This window comes from Oncorhynchus masou, chromosome 1, assembly GCF_036934945.1.
Source record: "Oncorhynchus masou masou isolate Uvic2021 chromosome 1, UVic_Omas_1.1, whole genome shotgun sequence".
NCBI classification, from domain to species: domain Eukaryota; kingdom Metazoa; phylum Chordata; class Actinopteri; order Salmoniformes; family Salmonidae; genus Oncorhynchus; species Oncorhynchus masou.
The window spans coordinates 68,405,218-68,421,640 of NC_088212.1; the positions used below are offsets into that span (position 1 = coordinate 68,405,218).

Genomic DNA, 16,423 nt, shown 5'->3' on the forward strand with positions numbered 1-16,423 from the left:
TCCCAATAAAGATTGCATTGAAATAGACCAAATCTAAACTTCAGAGACACCCAGCTCTTTAAGCCACAGATTTGCGTGACTCAAGGCTGAGGAGCCAGTGTCTGTCCCTGGAAAATCTCTAGAGGTTGATTGCTGACTCACATTTAGAATCTGCATATAGTATTGAGAAGAGAAGGTAGAGAGATGCAAAGTCGCTGCTCGGGGGGGGGGGGGGGGTCATGCCTCATGAGTAGGAGCACTATTCCTCTCCCCCTGGTCTTGCCGTCCCACTCTTACCCCCTCCTCCTCTCCCTCCCTGTTATTCAGTTCATCAGTTAGTGACACCAGGAAGTAGTGTACTGTAATCCCGCTCCGTCTGCTGACCTGTCCCTCCAGGCACTGACAATTACAGATAGGTCAGTCTGTAATAGGGGCCCAGCAGACCCCTGTGTGAGCAGCAGCCCAGTGGGCTCTATGGCCTGGCTGGACCCCCTACGGTTTGCTCTGGCCCCAGTCAGCGCAGCTTAGGGCCTCCATGCTGTTTACTTAGTTTTCATTGGTATTTTCGGATAAGATCCTGGCAGATCAATAACTCATTAGTTGACTAAACTTGGTCAGCCCTGATATGATTAACTCCCCTCTGCTGAGACACTAAGGCTCCCAGGCTGGATATGAACTCCAGAGCAGAACCACGTCCGGACCGGCCGAGGTGAAGCCAAACCCAGTGGACCAGCGCCAGGACTCACATGCCCCCTCAGAGCTGCAGCTGTACGTCCCCCCCAGGTCTTTGGAGCGTTGTTTTCATAGAGGGCTTTATTAAGTCAGCATTTATTCATGTTTACTCCCCCCTCCATGTTTGTTTTCATCTCATTGGAGCGCCACAGCAGGCTGTTGTGAGTGGGCAACAGGGCTGTGGTTCGGGGGGGTTCGGAGATTAGATTCCTGTACAAATAGAGCCGTGTGTATTTTAATAACTCACACAATGTTCCCTTATCAACACCTCTCTGACATGGAAAGAGAGAAGGAAGTCATAAACCTGCGCTTAGCAAAACCCTTCAACACCTCTACAGTGTGAATACCAACACATTTTAGAAAGGTGTGCACAGCGCAGCCCTTGCACAGGCATGTGCACCAACATACAGCACAGTGAATGCAGGATTCATGGTCCCACCTTAACAGCAACACACTTTATTACGTATAAAGGTGAACTATTTAAGGGTGATAAGAAGTGCTTTGTCATGTGTCAACTGATCACCCTTAGTCCACCCTCTATATAGAATGGCATATGCTTATAACGACTGATTTGTGAAGCCTTTACGTAGGCCTTAGAGAGGGATTACAAAGACATCATTAAGTGTGAACATACTGACAAACCCTTCCTATGATGGCTGTACTGTTTACAGCTGTGGCAGAGATCCCCTCATCAGCTCAAATCAGGAGGTTAGGTTACCCCTGACAACAGCTGCCAGGCACCTGAGAAAGAGCTATGTACAGCACAGGGTTGTTATGGAGTTCTCCAACTAACACAGCCCATCTATTTCATCACCACTGTGTGGGTGGAGAGCTCTTTAACAACCCTTTAAATGTGTGGGTGGAAAGACTTGTTACCCCATGACTGTATGGGTTGAGAGTGGAGACATTTTACCATAGTTCTGTATGAGAGTCCTCATCTGATCCAATCCAGCCACCCTGCTATCCTAGATTGGTTGCCAGGGTGCCAGTGTTCCCTGTGTTTTCCCACAAGCAGCTAATAAAAGGTGAGGGAGATCTCTCCCAGGGCTTGGCCAACCTCCGGGCCGCAGGTCTGCTCTGCTCAATAACACCACAGCACAGCCCGTTTCTCACAGGACTGGGCCGAGCAGGGGAGAGACCAGCGCTGTTCTGTTCCCACTGTAGCCTATGCACTGTGACTGAGAATGAGGCCTGCAACACGCTGGAGAGCCGACAGCAAGACAGAGTGACAGCACTGAGAACCACCCAGACAGACAAGAGGGGCATGCTTTATTCTCAATACAAAATACACATCCACTAACTGTAGTTTTAGTCTATTTTAGTACATAGTGACAGTACATGCACTGAAACAGCCTGAGTATGTTCAGAAGGATTTCTCTGGGAGGTATCGTGAGGCTGTGTGGTGAATGCCTGAGCACGTGCAGTCAGTGGATGGGGAGGGAGGGGCTCTTTCACTGCGTGTGACAGGGTGAGAAGGCTTTGCCAGCCAGAGATTGTGGTCACGCTTTCTTCCCCTCTCGCTCTAGTTCCCTCTAGTTCATTCTCTCGCTCTTTCATTCTCACTGTCTCTCACCACAGCATGGGCGCGGCCACAGCCCCAGCCAGTGACACTGACTCAGCAACACAGTGCTAGGCCCAGCCAGTGACACTGACTCAGCAACACAGTGCTAGGCCCAGCCAGTGACACTGACTCAGCAACACAGTGCTAGGCCCAGCCAGTGACACTGACTCAGCAACACAGTGCTAGGCCCAGCCAGTGACACTGACTCAGCAACACAGTGCTAGGCCCAGCCAGTGACACTGACTCAACAACACAGTGCTAGGCCCAGCCAGTGACACTGACTCAGCAACACAGTGCTAGGCCCAGCCAGTGACACTGACTCAGCAACACAGTGCTAGGCCCAGCCAGTGACACTGACTCAGCAACACAGTGCTAGGCCCAGCCAGTGACACTGACTCAGCAACACAGTGCTAGGCCCAGCCAGTGACACTGACTCAGCAACACAGTGCTAGGCCCAGCCAGTGACACTGACTCAGCAACACAGTGCTAGGCCCAGCCAGTGACACTGACTCAGCAACACAGTGCTAGGCCCAGCCAGTGACACTGACTCAGCAACACAGTGCTAGGCCCAGCCAGTCTCAGCCTGGTTATTAATAGGAGACGTCACAGAACATCAGGTCCTCGCTCATCTTCCCCTTACAGCAAAGCCTATCAGGACTGATAAGAGGATCATTAGACCTGCCACTACCACACAGGATCACAAAAATATGGACACATCACAACATTGTAAATACATCTCCCAGTGTGTTAAAATGAACCAGCCACATCCATCCTGTATCTGGTGCCAAACATCACAGTGACTCAGGGATAGTTAGTTACTGTTGGGGCTGTGACAGAAGTGACGCTGCCAGCCAGGCCCGCAGGTTGATGTTTATTGTCATGAGTCTTGTCATGGGGGCTAAAAATTGGCTATATTGAAAAATTCATGAAACAAAAATGTGATTTTTGTTCTTAAATAAAGGTTAATAAGACATTAACTAGGCAAGTTAGTTAAGAACACATTCTTATTTACAATGATTGCCTAGGAACAGTGGGTTAACTGCCTTGTTCAGGGGCAGAACGACAGATTTTTACCTTGACAGCTTAGAGATTTGATCTAGAAACCTTTCGGTTACTGGACCAATACTAACCACTAGGCTACCTGCTGCCACAAAATTTCATTTATTTAATTTAAAATCAGATTTTATGACTTTTTGGCTGTGCCAGCTCGTGACCACTGCAGAGTTGCCTAAAGAACAAGATTATTTGCAAACAACGCTAACCTGCACCAGGCCCAGGGAAGAAGGATGGTCAGTCTGGGACCACGCCTCAGAGTAAAGAAGGTTACCCACGCCCAGGGTTGCGTCTGACACACATCCCTCACAGGCCTGAACTAGCAGCTGTCACTTAAAACCCCTTCCCAGGGGAGAAGGCAGCCACTTATGGGCCCTCATCTTGAGGATGTGGGATTGAACTGTTGTAGTAGCAACCCAAACCACAATAGAACCCGGTTCAAACAATGGAAACATTAAACAGAGGTCACCTCAGCCCTACAAACCCAGTTTGAGGACTTAGCAAGGTATCTTTGGTCAACTCGAGTAACTTGGGATAACTGGTACCACTAACATGGCTCACCTTTTACCCAGGTGAATTTCTATGGCAACAAATCCTTCAGATCTAACCTTCACCAGGCAGGCTATCTCCGGGCTAACTACATTGATCCTGAGTGTCTGAGCCATAAGTTGAGGACCAATGAAAGTAGATTCCTGCACTCTCGCAAAGATTGAGTCATCATTCCAGTTCATTTGAAGACAAACTGATTCAATATTTTATTCATCAAAATAGTCATGTTAAAATACCGATCACATTACACATTTCGTAATGACAAATGCATATGAAACTTCACGCACAGTAAAGCTTTTGTATGACCCAATACCACTATTTTATAATTGGAGGGAAAAGGTGCTTGTGCATTGATAACCGTAATAAAATAAAGACAGTACTTCTAAACATCTATTTCATATGATAGCCTGCTGAATTTTCAAGTTAACTATAATTTCACTGGGCGGCGTTGTGGTCTTAGGCACTGCATCGCAGAGCGAGGGACATCACTACAGCCCCGAGTTCGATCCGGGAAGACCCATGAGGTAGTGCACAATTGCCCAGCGTCATCTGGCTTGGGGAGGGTTTGGCTGGCTGAATGTCCTTGACCAATCGCACTCTAGCGAGTCCTTGTGGCGGGCCGGGCGCATGCACGCTGACTTGGGTCGCCACCAGCTGTACGGTGTTTCCTCCGACACATTGGTGTGGCTGGCTTCCGGGCTAAGCGAGCAGTGTGTCAAGAAGCAGTGCGACTGGACAGGGTTGTGTTTCGGAGGACGCATGACTCTTGACCTTCACCTCTCCCGAGTCTGTACGGGAGTTTCAGCGACGGGACAAGACTAACTACCAATTGGATATCACGAAATTGGGGAGAAAATGGGTAAGTACAAAAAAATCTATAAATACAAAATTAAATGTGGCACTGACTTGCCCACGGATTGATGTTTCAGCACTGTCTTGGGCGGCAGGCTGCCTAGTGGTTAGAGCATTGGACTAGTAACCGAAAGGTAACCCGAGCTGACAAGGTAAAAATCTGTTGTTCTGCCCCTGAACAAGGCAGTTAACCCACTGTTCCTAGGCCGTCATTGAAAAAAATTATTTGTTCTTAACTGACTTTCCTAGTTAAATAAAGGTTAAAAAAATAATAATTAAAATGAAGAGTTTGAGACAAGCCACGTGCTAGAGTTATCGGCAGGCAGACGAGCAGTATTCATTGTTGAAGTACGGATGACGCCTGAGCTGGAATGGAAAGCTAACTGAAGCTGGCTACCTTTAGAAAACCCTGCGTAGATCTAGCTTGCTTCGTAGTTTACCACTCGGGCCCTGATAAACCAGCCTGATTCCTCTTAAGGTACTAGACAGATTGAAACTAGCTGGGTGCTGAAGCAAGGACAGAGTCTTCACTCAGGTGGTAGTGTAGAGAGGCGCAGACAGAGAAAGCATAATATTATAAGTGGAAAACATGAATTCTTCTAAGTACAAAATGCTGCTCCACCATCTCTGACAGACCGATCCGCCAGCGCGATCAGGTGTGTCTTGCTGCCATTATGGAAGCTAAAGTACAACAAGCCCAGGCTGCTTGTCTCCTGCAAACAGACAGACAGTATACAGACCCAGACATACTAGAAAGAGTACAATTTAGATGGCACAAAAATACTAGAAAGAGTACAATTTCTCCCCCAAGTTACAAAGACTGTTATATGCATAAAAGGTTACGCAAAAATAAACCCCAATCCAGGTGAGTGAAGCCTACTTCATTAAGTCAGGGTAGCGCTAACAGCCCTGCAGCCGGGCGAGTAGTGGAAAGACAAGTCGTCACAAAAACACTGACACACTATAGACCAGAAAAACAAGCCCCCTCCCAGAAGCTGACCGTTTAGACTGCTCCATAACCAACAGAGCCAGGTCCATTGACAGGTTCCAGCAGAACAGGCAGAGCCCAGTCAGAGCCCAGTGAAGGAGAGTCTTGACAGGCCCCTGGGTCACTACTCACCACTGTAGAAGCGGATCATGCAGCTGAGGTCCGAGTTGGCCGCCTCTCTCTGAACCCGCAGAGGGTCCTGGTAGCCTATAGCAGCCAGGTAGTCATACACCATCTGGAGAGGGCACTCAGAGGGGTCCAGCCTCCTACAGTGACAGAAATAGAAACCGTCAGGATATATGCCAATCACAATCAATACCCTTAACAGGCCCCCAGATTCTCCTCGACACGTATAATTACATTTGAACATCTTTGCCTCCAAGCTTGGAATCCAACCAAAGGGGCATCGTTCATCAACCATTTCTGGCACACATTTGCATGCGAGCAAGCACACATACACACACACATACACACACACAAGCAGAGACATTCCCTGTGTTATGACAGGTAAGGTCCAGAGGGCAGCTGTCATGCCAATCAGCAGAGCTGGACACAGGTGTTTCACTTTCAGACTTGGGGAATTGATGAGGCTCTTCTATCAAAACATTTACAGAGTCTGACTCCGTGCCGGATGTCACTCAAGCAGAGAGAGAAACTATATCCTCACAGGTATCAGGTCCAAAGTTCATAGTCAGATATGGAGGAAGAACATCATTAATCATATGAAGCACCTGCTAATGACCAAAATGCACTCTAATAACAATAGCCCATCTAAATGATGTGTCTGAATGGTATGGTGATGGAACCCCTTTGTTTTTATGCCCTGTGTGAGTCCTCTGCCTTATTGCCCTAATGAAATCATCAGCTCATTCCATGGCTAATCCTGTTAAGGGCCTCTCATGCTGCTATCAAACATGAGGTCTGCTGTGCCCACAATCTGTGACCCCCAGCCTGTCACTGGCAATGGCACACCTACAACAACTCTGATCTGCACCTGAACACACCAAGGATATCTGCGACAGAACCACCGTGAAGACATTACAGCCAGAACCACTGTGAACCACTCAATAAAATGTGTGAGGGTATTTTTCACAATGACCCACTGTCTATGGAAGCCCCAGCTTTGCCCAATATAATTCATAATACGCTGTAAATCAATATGCCATTATTTGTGGCATACAGTGTGTGATTGTGTTGCTTATTCTAACGCAGGTCAAATAATGTTGAATTCTTATCGTTGCTAGTGAGATTCCAGTAACCAATCATATTATACTATTGATATGTTTAAATTGACAGCTGTTTATTTTAAGCCAATGAAAACTAAATACTCTTAGTCCCTTTCCTAACCTCACATAAAAACACCAGTTGGCACCAACAAGAAAAATAACTAAAAGAGCTAGAATGGAACGTGAAGAGCTTCTGCCATTGGATGGAAGAAAAACTAGGTTTTAAATGGTATAAAACTGAACTAACTGAACCAAGCATACGCACAAGCCGTTAACATTTAGACTAGCTCAGATATCGATCAATTGAAATAGCAAACGTTAAGTGATCATGCTTGGCAAATTATTTTAGTTTTCATACTTTCATAAAAATATGACTAAATAGCATAAATCTATTTTGGTACACTTATGTTTTAGATGTTTTTATAAGAAATGACGTGTAGGTGTAAGCACGAGTACTTTTCATTTGCCCAGGCTAGTTATTGTTCAGTCCACATGAGCCTCGTGCTATAGTTAGGGTAAAGCATTTTGACTAAGTTATGTTCTTATCCCTGTAAGAGATTAAAGCGCTATATTAATGGTTACATGAAAGGTACTCATGGTTATACATCTTGTGGGATCCTGTTTGTAAAACAGGTCAGGTTTTTGAGTATTGATTCAGTTCCACCAAGGATGCCTGAACCCAGGACATCAATACGATTTGCATGCAAAGATTTATTTTCCTTGGAAAACACTGAATTTACACTGCCATACTACGGTGTGGTAGGATTTTTCTTACAAGGCATCATTCATTGCATTGGGATTGTTATAAGCACATGCTGCACTTAAACACCTTTCAGTGTTTTTTGATAGGCACAGTCACTCACATTCGATTCCATGTCATAGTGGTTTATAAGTCAGTATTTGTGAATTGAGTGGATTCATGTTTATTGTATTGCTATTGAACTTCGGAGAGACCCTCAGATTAAGACAGAGTTGGGTGCACCATAGTAAACTATAGGCAGGATATATAGCCGATATCTATTGTACCATTGATGTTCTTCATTCATATTTGAGCTCATTGTACATCAATATTTACTCAAGGTGATACATTTTTTTGTATTTTTATTTACAAGCCAGCATTCTTTTCCTAAATGATTCAGTTGTCTGGTTTTCATTTCTCCCTACTGCTCCAGTAGCAAACCTAACTGGTCCATTACAGTTTAATCTTAAACAGTAGCCCACATTACAACTTTAGAAGAAGTCATCATTGGCTCTCTCCATACATTCTGAGAGAGAGACCCACCCTAGTCGGTACGCCTGTGATAGCTAACCCCTAGCGCAGGTCCTCTATGTTCTGTAGTTTAGGATTACCATGAAGCTAAGGCAGAAGTGACTAGTTTTCAGCCACAGCCCTTGTCACACCAGGGCGATGGTGAGGTGACACAGCGTCTGGTGGCTGCTGTGGCATTTCCCTGCCCACACTTCCTCTGCCAGCGGGGTCTAACAATCAGGATCATGTCTGCTGGTCACACACAGTCGTGGCCCCAGCACCTCACACAGGATTTAGACAGAACCCTGGTAGGCTCGGAGGGATGACTGTCTGTACAGGACTGCCTGTAGGCCATTCATACAAGCTCTGAGAGCATGTACATTTTTATTCACAAATCCACTTGCCTCGTGGCAACGAGTACAGGAGGCTCTAAAATCTACAGTCGCTTAATCTCTGTCAAAAGACACCAAAAAGCTCCTTTCCTTTATTTGGGTGGCTAGATACTTTCCCTTAATGTGTTGTGTATCCGTGGGTGATCTGTTAGACATTATCCAGAATTTTGGTGAAGTATATCTCTATTTTAAACCTAGCGCTTTGCGCTAGATGTGTCAAAGTGTAGTTCACACATGTATAATCTATGAGCAGAATTACTGTTTTACCTCAATTAGCTACAAAATTTTACTGGAAGCTGTGCAGCGCCATTTCCCCCAAATTTTCCCCCACGTATGGCCAGCCCCCTAGCAATTTGAGTTTCAGCCAATGAGCTTTACTTCCTCTGCATTTGAGTGACAGCTAGCAAGATGCACACACAGCAGAGAGAGAAGAGAGAGCGAGAAATAACGTGAAGCACACATCTACACATTTTCTGGGACCATTTTTGGCTTCTGAGAACTACTGGCTAAAAAGTTTACAAAGTACTGGAAAATCTTTTACTAAGGGCCTTGAAATTGTAATAACAAGGATACAACAAACACTAATAATAAAATCAAAAGGTACATGAAATGATTCAGTGTTGACACTTCCCCCAGGCAGCACAGTTATCCAACAGTCTTCAGGGTGTGGGAGGAGACAAAATGGCACTACCGAGATAAATCTGACATTGTATCACCTGTATGTGAAATGACTTTGATCAGAGTTCCCTTAAGGGGAGAGAGGAGAAGCCTAGGTGGTTACAGAACCAAACCTGAGAGGGTTTCAGGCTCAGATAAGAAAGAGACATGCCTGTGCTGATCCAGTCTTTTCAGAAAAGCACTTTACCAGCATAGTGCTAAACGGCCAGTGCATATCCAGCTGTATTAATAGAATGTAGAAATGTAATTCACGTGGTAGAGGGCTCCAGCTGTATTAATAGAATGTAGAAATGTAATTCACGTGGTAGAGGGCTCCAGCTGGTAAAATCAATACCATGGGGGGAGGTAAAGAGCATCCTACAGTAAGGTGTGTAATTCACTACAAATCTCAGTCATTTTATACCTTGTTTTTCCTTCTGTACAGCACTGAACCACATGACCCATTTAGTGCATCCTGCTGAGCGTTTAACCAAAAATAGTCTTAGAGGGAGTAAAAAGCATTCCCTTGCCTGACCAAAAAAAGCCAAGAGGAGAGCAAGTGGGCGTAACCAGATTATAGCCTGTGTCAGAGGCATCATCATGAGGAGTGAAAACGGAAAATTGCTGTCATAAACAGCTGTCAAGTCACTGTACGTGTCTGAATACCCGTACTTGTAGGCGCTTTGGGTATGCCAAACAATAATGTTTTATAGTATGTGCATTTTCGAAAATGTTGTATGCTTTAAAATGCCAGGAAGTCATTCTCATTTTGGCTTTTCATCGAGTAGAATTCACTGCACACTATTGAGGAAGAGAATGGTCTTTCGAGACTCACATGTGTTTGACAACAGCTGATAAATCAGGTGAGGGGACGTGCTGTATCAAAATGAACGAATAGCGGTAATCAATACAATTGTGCATTACATGACGCATTCTAATTAGAAGGAGCCTAATATACTGATATTTGTTGCTTACTGCATTATTTTTTTACTAAACAATATGTTCTAAATAGCATGTAGTACGATTATTACACAGCATGCAGTTTAAGTAAGTAGTACGCAAGACAGATTTCAGACACGGCCAGCGGGAACGTGCAGAATTGTGGGCCACATAGGTCAGTCAAAGTCTAGATCTATGAGCCTACTCCTGTTCTAGACAAGCAGTATAGTTCTCATAAGCACTCAAGAAAACAGAGTACAAACCTGGCCCAATGTGTAAAAATAGAATGGAGGAATCGGCAGTGCCAGAATGAGATAATTTGTAACTACAACAGTATGAATAGGTTTGAGACTGATGTAATTTTGAGGCTAGGTGAATAAAGCACAAATATGTGATATTGAACATGAATGGGATAATTTAGAATTGTAATATAACACTGTCTTGCAATAAATATAACCAATGTCACTATGAGAATGCCATCTAACATATTGTTGTGAACACAACACCGTGGTACTAGACGTGAGTGGGAGAGGAGAGTTGTGGAGGTGAGTATTACCTGAGCAGGTCTCCATGGAGCTGCAGGTATAGTCCCTCTACTTCTCTCTGGGCACACAGCTCCTCCACCGTGGTAGTGGTGGAGCATAGCACCAGCCGCAGGTCTGCCTGGAGGGTGGAGGAGGCCTGTGGGCCCGAGGCTGGGGGCTGGGGGTCAACTGTTCCCCCGTACAGACACACACAGCCCCGCTGGGCATCCCCCTTCAGCCAGTCCCGCTCCCGCGATCCAAAGCGGGTCTTCCTAGTAACACAGCCTCTGCTCCCATTCCTCTTCATGTTCCGCTGTAGAAACAAACATTAGATGAAAAGACTGCCACCACCAATACACTGTAAATGTATTGGGTGTTTAAGAGAAGATAACTTGTCTTGCAGCAGCCTTGCTCTGAATAAAGAATATCTCAAGCTGCATCATGTTCCAACACATCCAGAGGACAAATTCAATTAAGTCAATTTGTCAAGTTGGCAAAACTGAATGTTCAAATGAGATTACCTGTATAAAGCTCATGGCCGAATCACTGGCCTTATTTTCAAATCTGGAGAAGCTCGGAACAAATATTTACACAGGGCAAGAACGGCGCTGTGTGAACTGGACCCTGACGTTTGATACTGGTGACCAGGCATGAGGTCATTAGTCAGACACTGATGAAGTCATCCTTCCACGATACCGTGCATTCCCACAGCTGCCCGGCACAGGCAGGCAGCTGCTGGCATCCACACTACACTGCAGCACACACGCACACACACATAGAGAGAGACAACAGAGGAAACAGCAGGGCCCTGAGCCGCAGCTCTTCAGCACGACAGCTCCAAAGATGCACACAACAGGCCTCAATGTGCAATGACAACACACACAGCTCAATGGGTGACAGGCAACATATGCACACACTCTCTCCCAAAAGCAGAGAACCTCACTATGTGCAATGACAACATACACATCAATGGCGACAGGCAACAAAGGCACACACCACAGGTCTCTCTATGTGAGTCTACAAGATGGGCAAACTCATTCACAGAGAGGCTGCCACGCTCTGAGCATCGACCATTGCCCAGACAGTCATTGCCCTCATTTCACTCCGTCACCCCGACAACCGTCCAAGGCCAGAGGGCAAAAAAAATCTGTCAAATAAAGCTCCAACAACTCAGAGTGATCAGAAGATCAATTAACAAACCATGTTCTGAGATGTCAAACAGGGATAAACATACAGTGCAGACTAGAGGTCAACCGGTTATGATTTTTCAACACCGATACCGATTATTGGAGGACCAAAAAAGCCGATACCAATTAATTGGACGATTTTTTTAAATGTATTTGTAATAATGACAATTACAACAATACTGAATGAACACTTATTTGAATTTAATATAAGTACAACCATAAAATCAATTGTGCCTCAAGTAAATAATGAAACATGTTCAATTTGGTTTAAATAATGCAAAAACAAGGTTCTGGAGAAGAAAGTAAAAGTGCAATATGTGCCATGTAAGAAAGCTAACGTTTAAGATCCTTGCTCAGAACATGAGAACATATGAAAGCTGGTGGTTCCTTTTAACACGAGTCTTCAATATTCCCAGGTAAGAAGTTTTAGGTAGTAGTTATTCTAGGAATTATAGGACTATTTCCCTCTGTACCATTTGTATTTCATTAACCTTTGATTATTGGATGTTCTTATAGGCACTTTAGTATTGCCTGTGTAACAGTATAGCTTCCGTCCCTCTCCTCGCTTCCCCTTGGGCTCGAACCAGAAACACAACGACAACAGCCACCCTCGAAGCAGCGTTACCCATGCAGAGCAAGGGGAACAACTACTAGAAGGCTTAGAGCGAGTGACGTTTGAAACGCTATTAGCGCCCGCTAAATAGCTAGCCATTTCACTTCGGTTACACCAGCATCATCTCGGGAGTTGATAGGCTTGAAGTCATAAACAGCGCAATGCTTGACACACAACGAAGAGCTACTGGCAAACCGCACGCAAGTGCAGTTTGAATGAATGTTTACGCTTCTGCCTACCACCGCTCAGTCAAATACTGAGATGCTTGTATGCTCAGTCAGATTATATGCAACGCAGGACACGCTAGATAATATCTAGTAATATCATCAACCATGTGTCGTTAACTAGTGATTATGATAGATTTTTTTTTATAAGATTAGTGTAATGCTAGCTAGCAATTTACCTTGGTTTACTGCATTCTCGTGTAACAGGCAGTTGGACTAGTTAACTGTAAGGTTGCAAGATTGGATTCCCGAGCTGACAAGGTGAAAATCTGTCGTTCTGCCTCTAAATGAGGCAGTTAACCCACCGTTCCTAGGCCGTCATTGAAAATAAGAATGTGTTCTTAATTAACTGACTTGCCTAGTTAAATAAAGGTCAAAAAAATTAAATAATAATAAATAAAAATACATTTTTTTTAAACGGCAAATCGGCGCCCCAAAATACCGATTTCCGATTGTTTTGAAAACTTGAAATCGGCCCTAATTAAATCGGCCATTCCGATTAATTGGTCAACCTCTAGTGCAGACCCCTCAACTTTCCACATTTTGTTATGTTACAGCCTTATTCTAAAATACAGCCTCATCAATCTACACACACAATACTCCATAATCACAAAACAGGTTTAGAATTATTTGCAAATTTATAAAAAACATTGTTTTAAACAGACACCATATTTACATAACATTCAGACCCTTTGCTATGAAACTTGAAATTGAGCTCAGGTGCATCCTGTTTCCACTGATCATCCTTGAGATGTTTCTACAACTTGGAGTCCACCTGTGGTAAATTTAATTGATTGAACATGATTTGGAAAGGCACATGTGTCTATAGAAATGTCCCACAGTTGACAGTGAAGGTCAGAGCAAAAACCAAGCCATGAGGTCAAAAGAATTGTCCAGCTCTGAGACAGGATTGTGTCGGGGCACAGATCTGGAGAAGGGTACAAAAAAAATGTATGCAGCATTGAAAGTCCCCAAGAACCCAGTGGCCTCCATCATTCTTAAATGGAAGAAGTTTAAAATCCCCTAGAGTTAACTCTTCCTAGAGCTGGCCACCCGGCCAAACTGAGCAACCAGGGGAGAAGGGCCATGGTCAGGGAGATGACCAAGAACCCGATGGATACTCTGAAAGTGCTCCAGAGTTCCTCTGTGGAGATGGGAGAACCTTCCAAAAAGGCCAACCATCTCTGCAGCACTCCACCAAATCAGGCCTTTAGGCAGAGTGGACAGACAGAAGCAACTCCTCAGTAAAAAGGCACAACAGCCCACTTGGAGTTTGCCAAGAAGGCACCTAAAGGACTCAGACCATGAGAAACTAAATTCTCTGGTCTGATGAAACCAAGATTGAACTCTTTGGCCTGAATACCAAGCATCACATCTGGAGGAAATCAGGCACCGCTCATCACTCATCACCAAATTTACAAACATTTAACCTATTTTTGCTTTGTCATTAAGGGGGTATTGTGTGTGGCTTGAGGGAAATAAACTATTTAATCAATTTTATAATAAGGCTGTAACGCATTTTGTTTTAAAAGTCAAGGGGTCTGAATACTTTGAGAATGCACTAAACCTGAATTTGTCCAATGGAAACTCTCATTTGCAACTGTTGGACTGAAGATTACACCCAAGATCAACTAAATGCAGGCAAGAGTGTGCAAGGCGGTTTTGAATGTGTCACGGTCACCTTGATTACTAAAAAGTATCTCAACATGTGCACCTGCCATGTAAACTTTCATTCATAGGCTAGTTTAACGAACCTCATGGTGTGTAGGTACAGGGAAAGTATCATGGAGTAGCCTAAACCTATTGAGGTGACATTGAGCTGGGTGAATAGAATATGAGTGACAGTCATCAAATATGCTGTAATAGAAATAGGGCCATGCTTATTAAAAACAATTACCATCCTCCATCATCATAATGGCACCAACCGCCACTGATATGTGTATAAACTCCCCACTCATTAGTTTACATCTTGGTTGGTTGAATATAAGGCTACTGTTAGCTGCAGTAGCAGCCATTCATGATTCAATGAACATAAAATCTAATGGTCCTTCCAATGAAGTTGTCTTTTGGATATTTATGATTAGAGCAACTGTAACTGGAATGTGTCATTCTCCATGACAGTATCACACGAGAGATTGGTGAGATAAGCAGTCTATCCATAGAAGCATGGATGAGTTGTCAGCCTATGACATTTATTTTCTAAATTATTATGCATGGGGTTAATTGGCACAAGCCATTATGTTTTATGTAAATGGTCCGAATGGGTTCATGAGTGACATAATGGCGGAAGAAATGCGCACGGATGAGTAAGGAAACAGTTTATCACGTCTTGTCAATTGTGCTTGCTAACTGAGGGCTCGAAACTACTGAACAATCTCAGTCCAAGATTTCGATGGGCCTACCGGTGGTCCGTTAGCCTATGCAAAACCGAGGCAATGGGCTATTTAAGAATTTCTATGTGGATTTTATCCAATGACAAACATGTAGCCTAAATAGCGAAACACATTGATAAGTTTACAAATGTTACTCTATCCATAATAGTTTAAGCTATTCATTTTCAGCAATAAACAGCAAGTTAAAACATGTGTTTTGACATGTTCTGATCTATAGCCTAGGCTATACTGTTGTTATATTTGCAAATGATACACAACAGCAAATATAGCATATGAAACGTTTACAGTAGGATAGACTAACAGCTTAGCACGGCAATATGTAGCAACATCTCGAACGACTGCCTACTGCATCAGTTCAGTCAAATGTTTTTGTTACAATCTAAAAAGAGCTACAGTGAAAGGAAGCGGCTCTCTGGCGATGTGGTTGACACATTGTTGCACTCAACGCTATACTTTCAAAGCCAACATAATTATCACTATATACGAGATCAGATGCTCAAACAGTATGACGCGTGAGTATAATTTCACACGCACTTCGGCCCTGTTAGAACCGAGAACTGTGCGATTGAAGTATTCTGATAAACCTTCAAATTTGACCTGCTTGATAGTTACCTTTAGAACGCGTATCCCTGTTCCGACACGGTTTCCTGTACCATTGCGGTCGCCACGACCTGCAGCTTGGTTAGATCCCGCTTCGTAGACCAGTGTGTCCATACAACCCCTGCTATCTTCGACACCACCTTTTTTTCGCTCCATGACGGTGCCCGGTATATTATCTTCTTCCTTCATTTGCATGTGTATATTTAACTAGAAAACCCCCAAAAGAACGTGGAACATGACTGGTACATTCCAATACATGCGGCAGCTGAAAAATACCATTCTCGTTCGGTGCGACGCCACAACGACTCTGAACTTCACCGCTGTCAGATAGACCCAATCAATAAACATTAGAGAAGCAGGGTAACATATTATTCATAAGGCACTGCCCATTTCAGAGAAGAGGCGTACTGAATTATTCATTAGGTTTCCTATACACCTATTTCACGTGTGATTTACCGCATTAACTGTCTTGCGATTTTGATTTAAATGAATGACATTGTAATTTCACTCAATGTACAGTCGTGGCCAAAAGGTTAGAGAATGACACAAATATTAATTTCCAAAGTTTGCTGCTTCAGTGTCTTGAGAAATTTGTGTCAGGTGTTACTTTGGAATACTGAAGTATAATTACAAGCATTTCATAAGTGTCAAATGGTTTTATTTACAATTATATGAAGTTGATGCAAAGAGTCAATATTTGCAGTG

The 16,423-nt window shown here is 44.0% G+C and overlaps 1 protein-coding gene across 2 annotated transcripts in view; it reads right to left on the minus strand.

The window, feature by feature from the left end:
• Positions 1-16,059, minus strand: part of LOC135548917 (PH domain leucine-rich repeat-containing protein phosphatase 2-like) — a 53,905-nt gene extending 37,846 nt beyond the window's left edge. For both annotated transcript variants that reach the window (XM_064979020.1, XM_064979011.1), the window contains exons 1-3: positions 15,731-16,059; positions 10,734-11,014; positions 5,847-5,980 (exon numbers count right to left, since the gene is read on the minus strand). In XM_064979020.1, coding sequence (XP_064835092.1) covers positions 5,847-5,980; positions 10,734-11,014; positions 15,731-15,913 — 598 coding nt within the window. In that variant the 5' untranslated portion in view covers positions 15,914-16,059. The remainder of the gene's footprint in view (positions 1-5,846; positions 5,981-10,733; positions 11,015-15,730) is intronic.
• Positions 16,060-16,423: the final 364 nt, after the last annotated feature.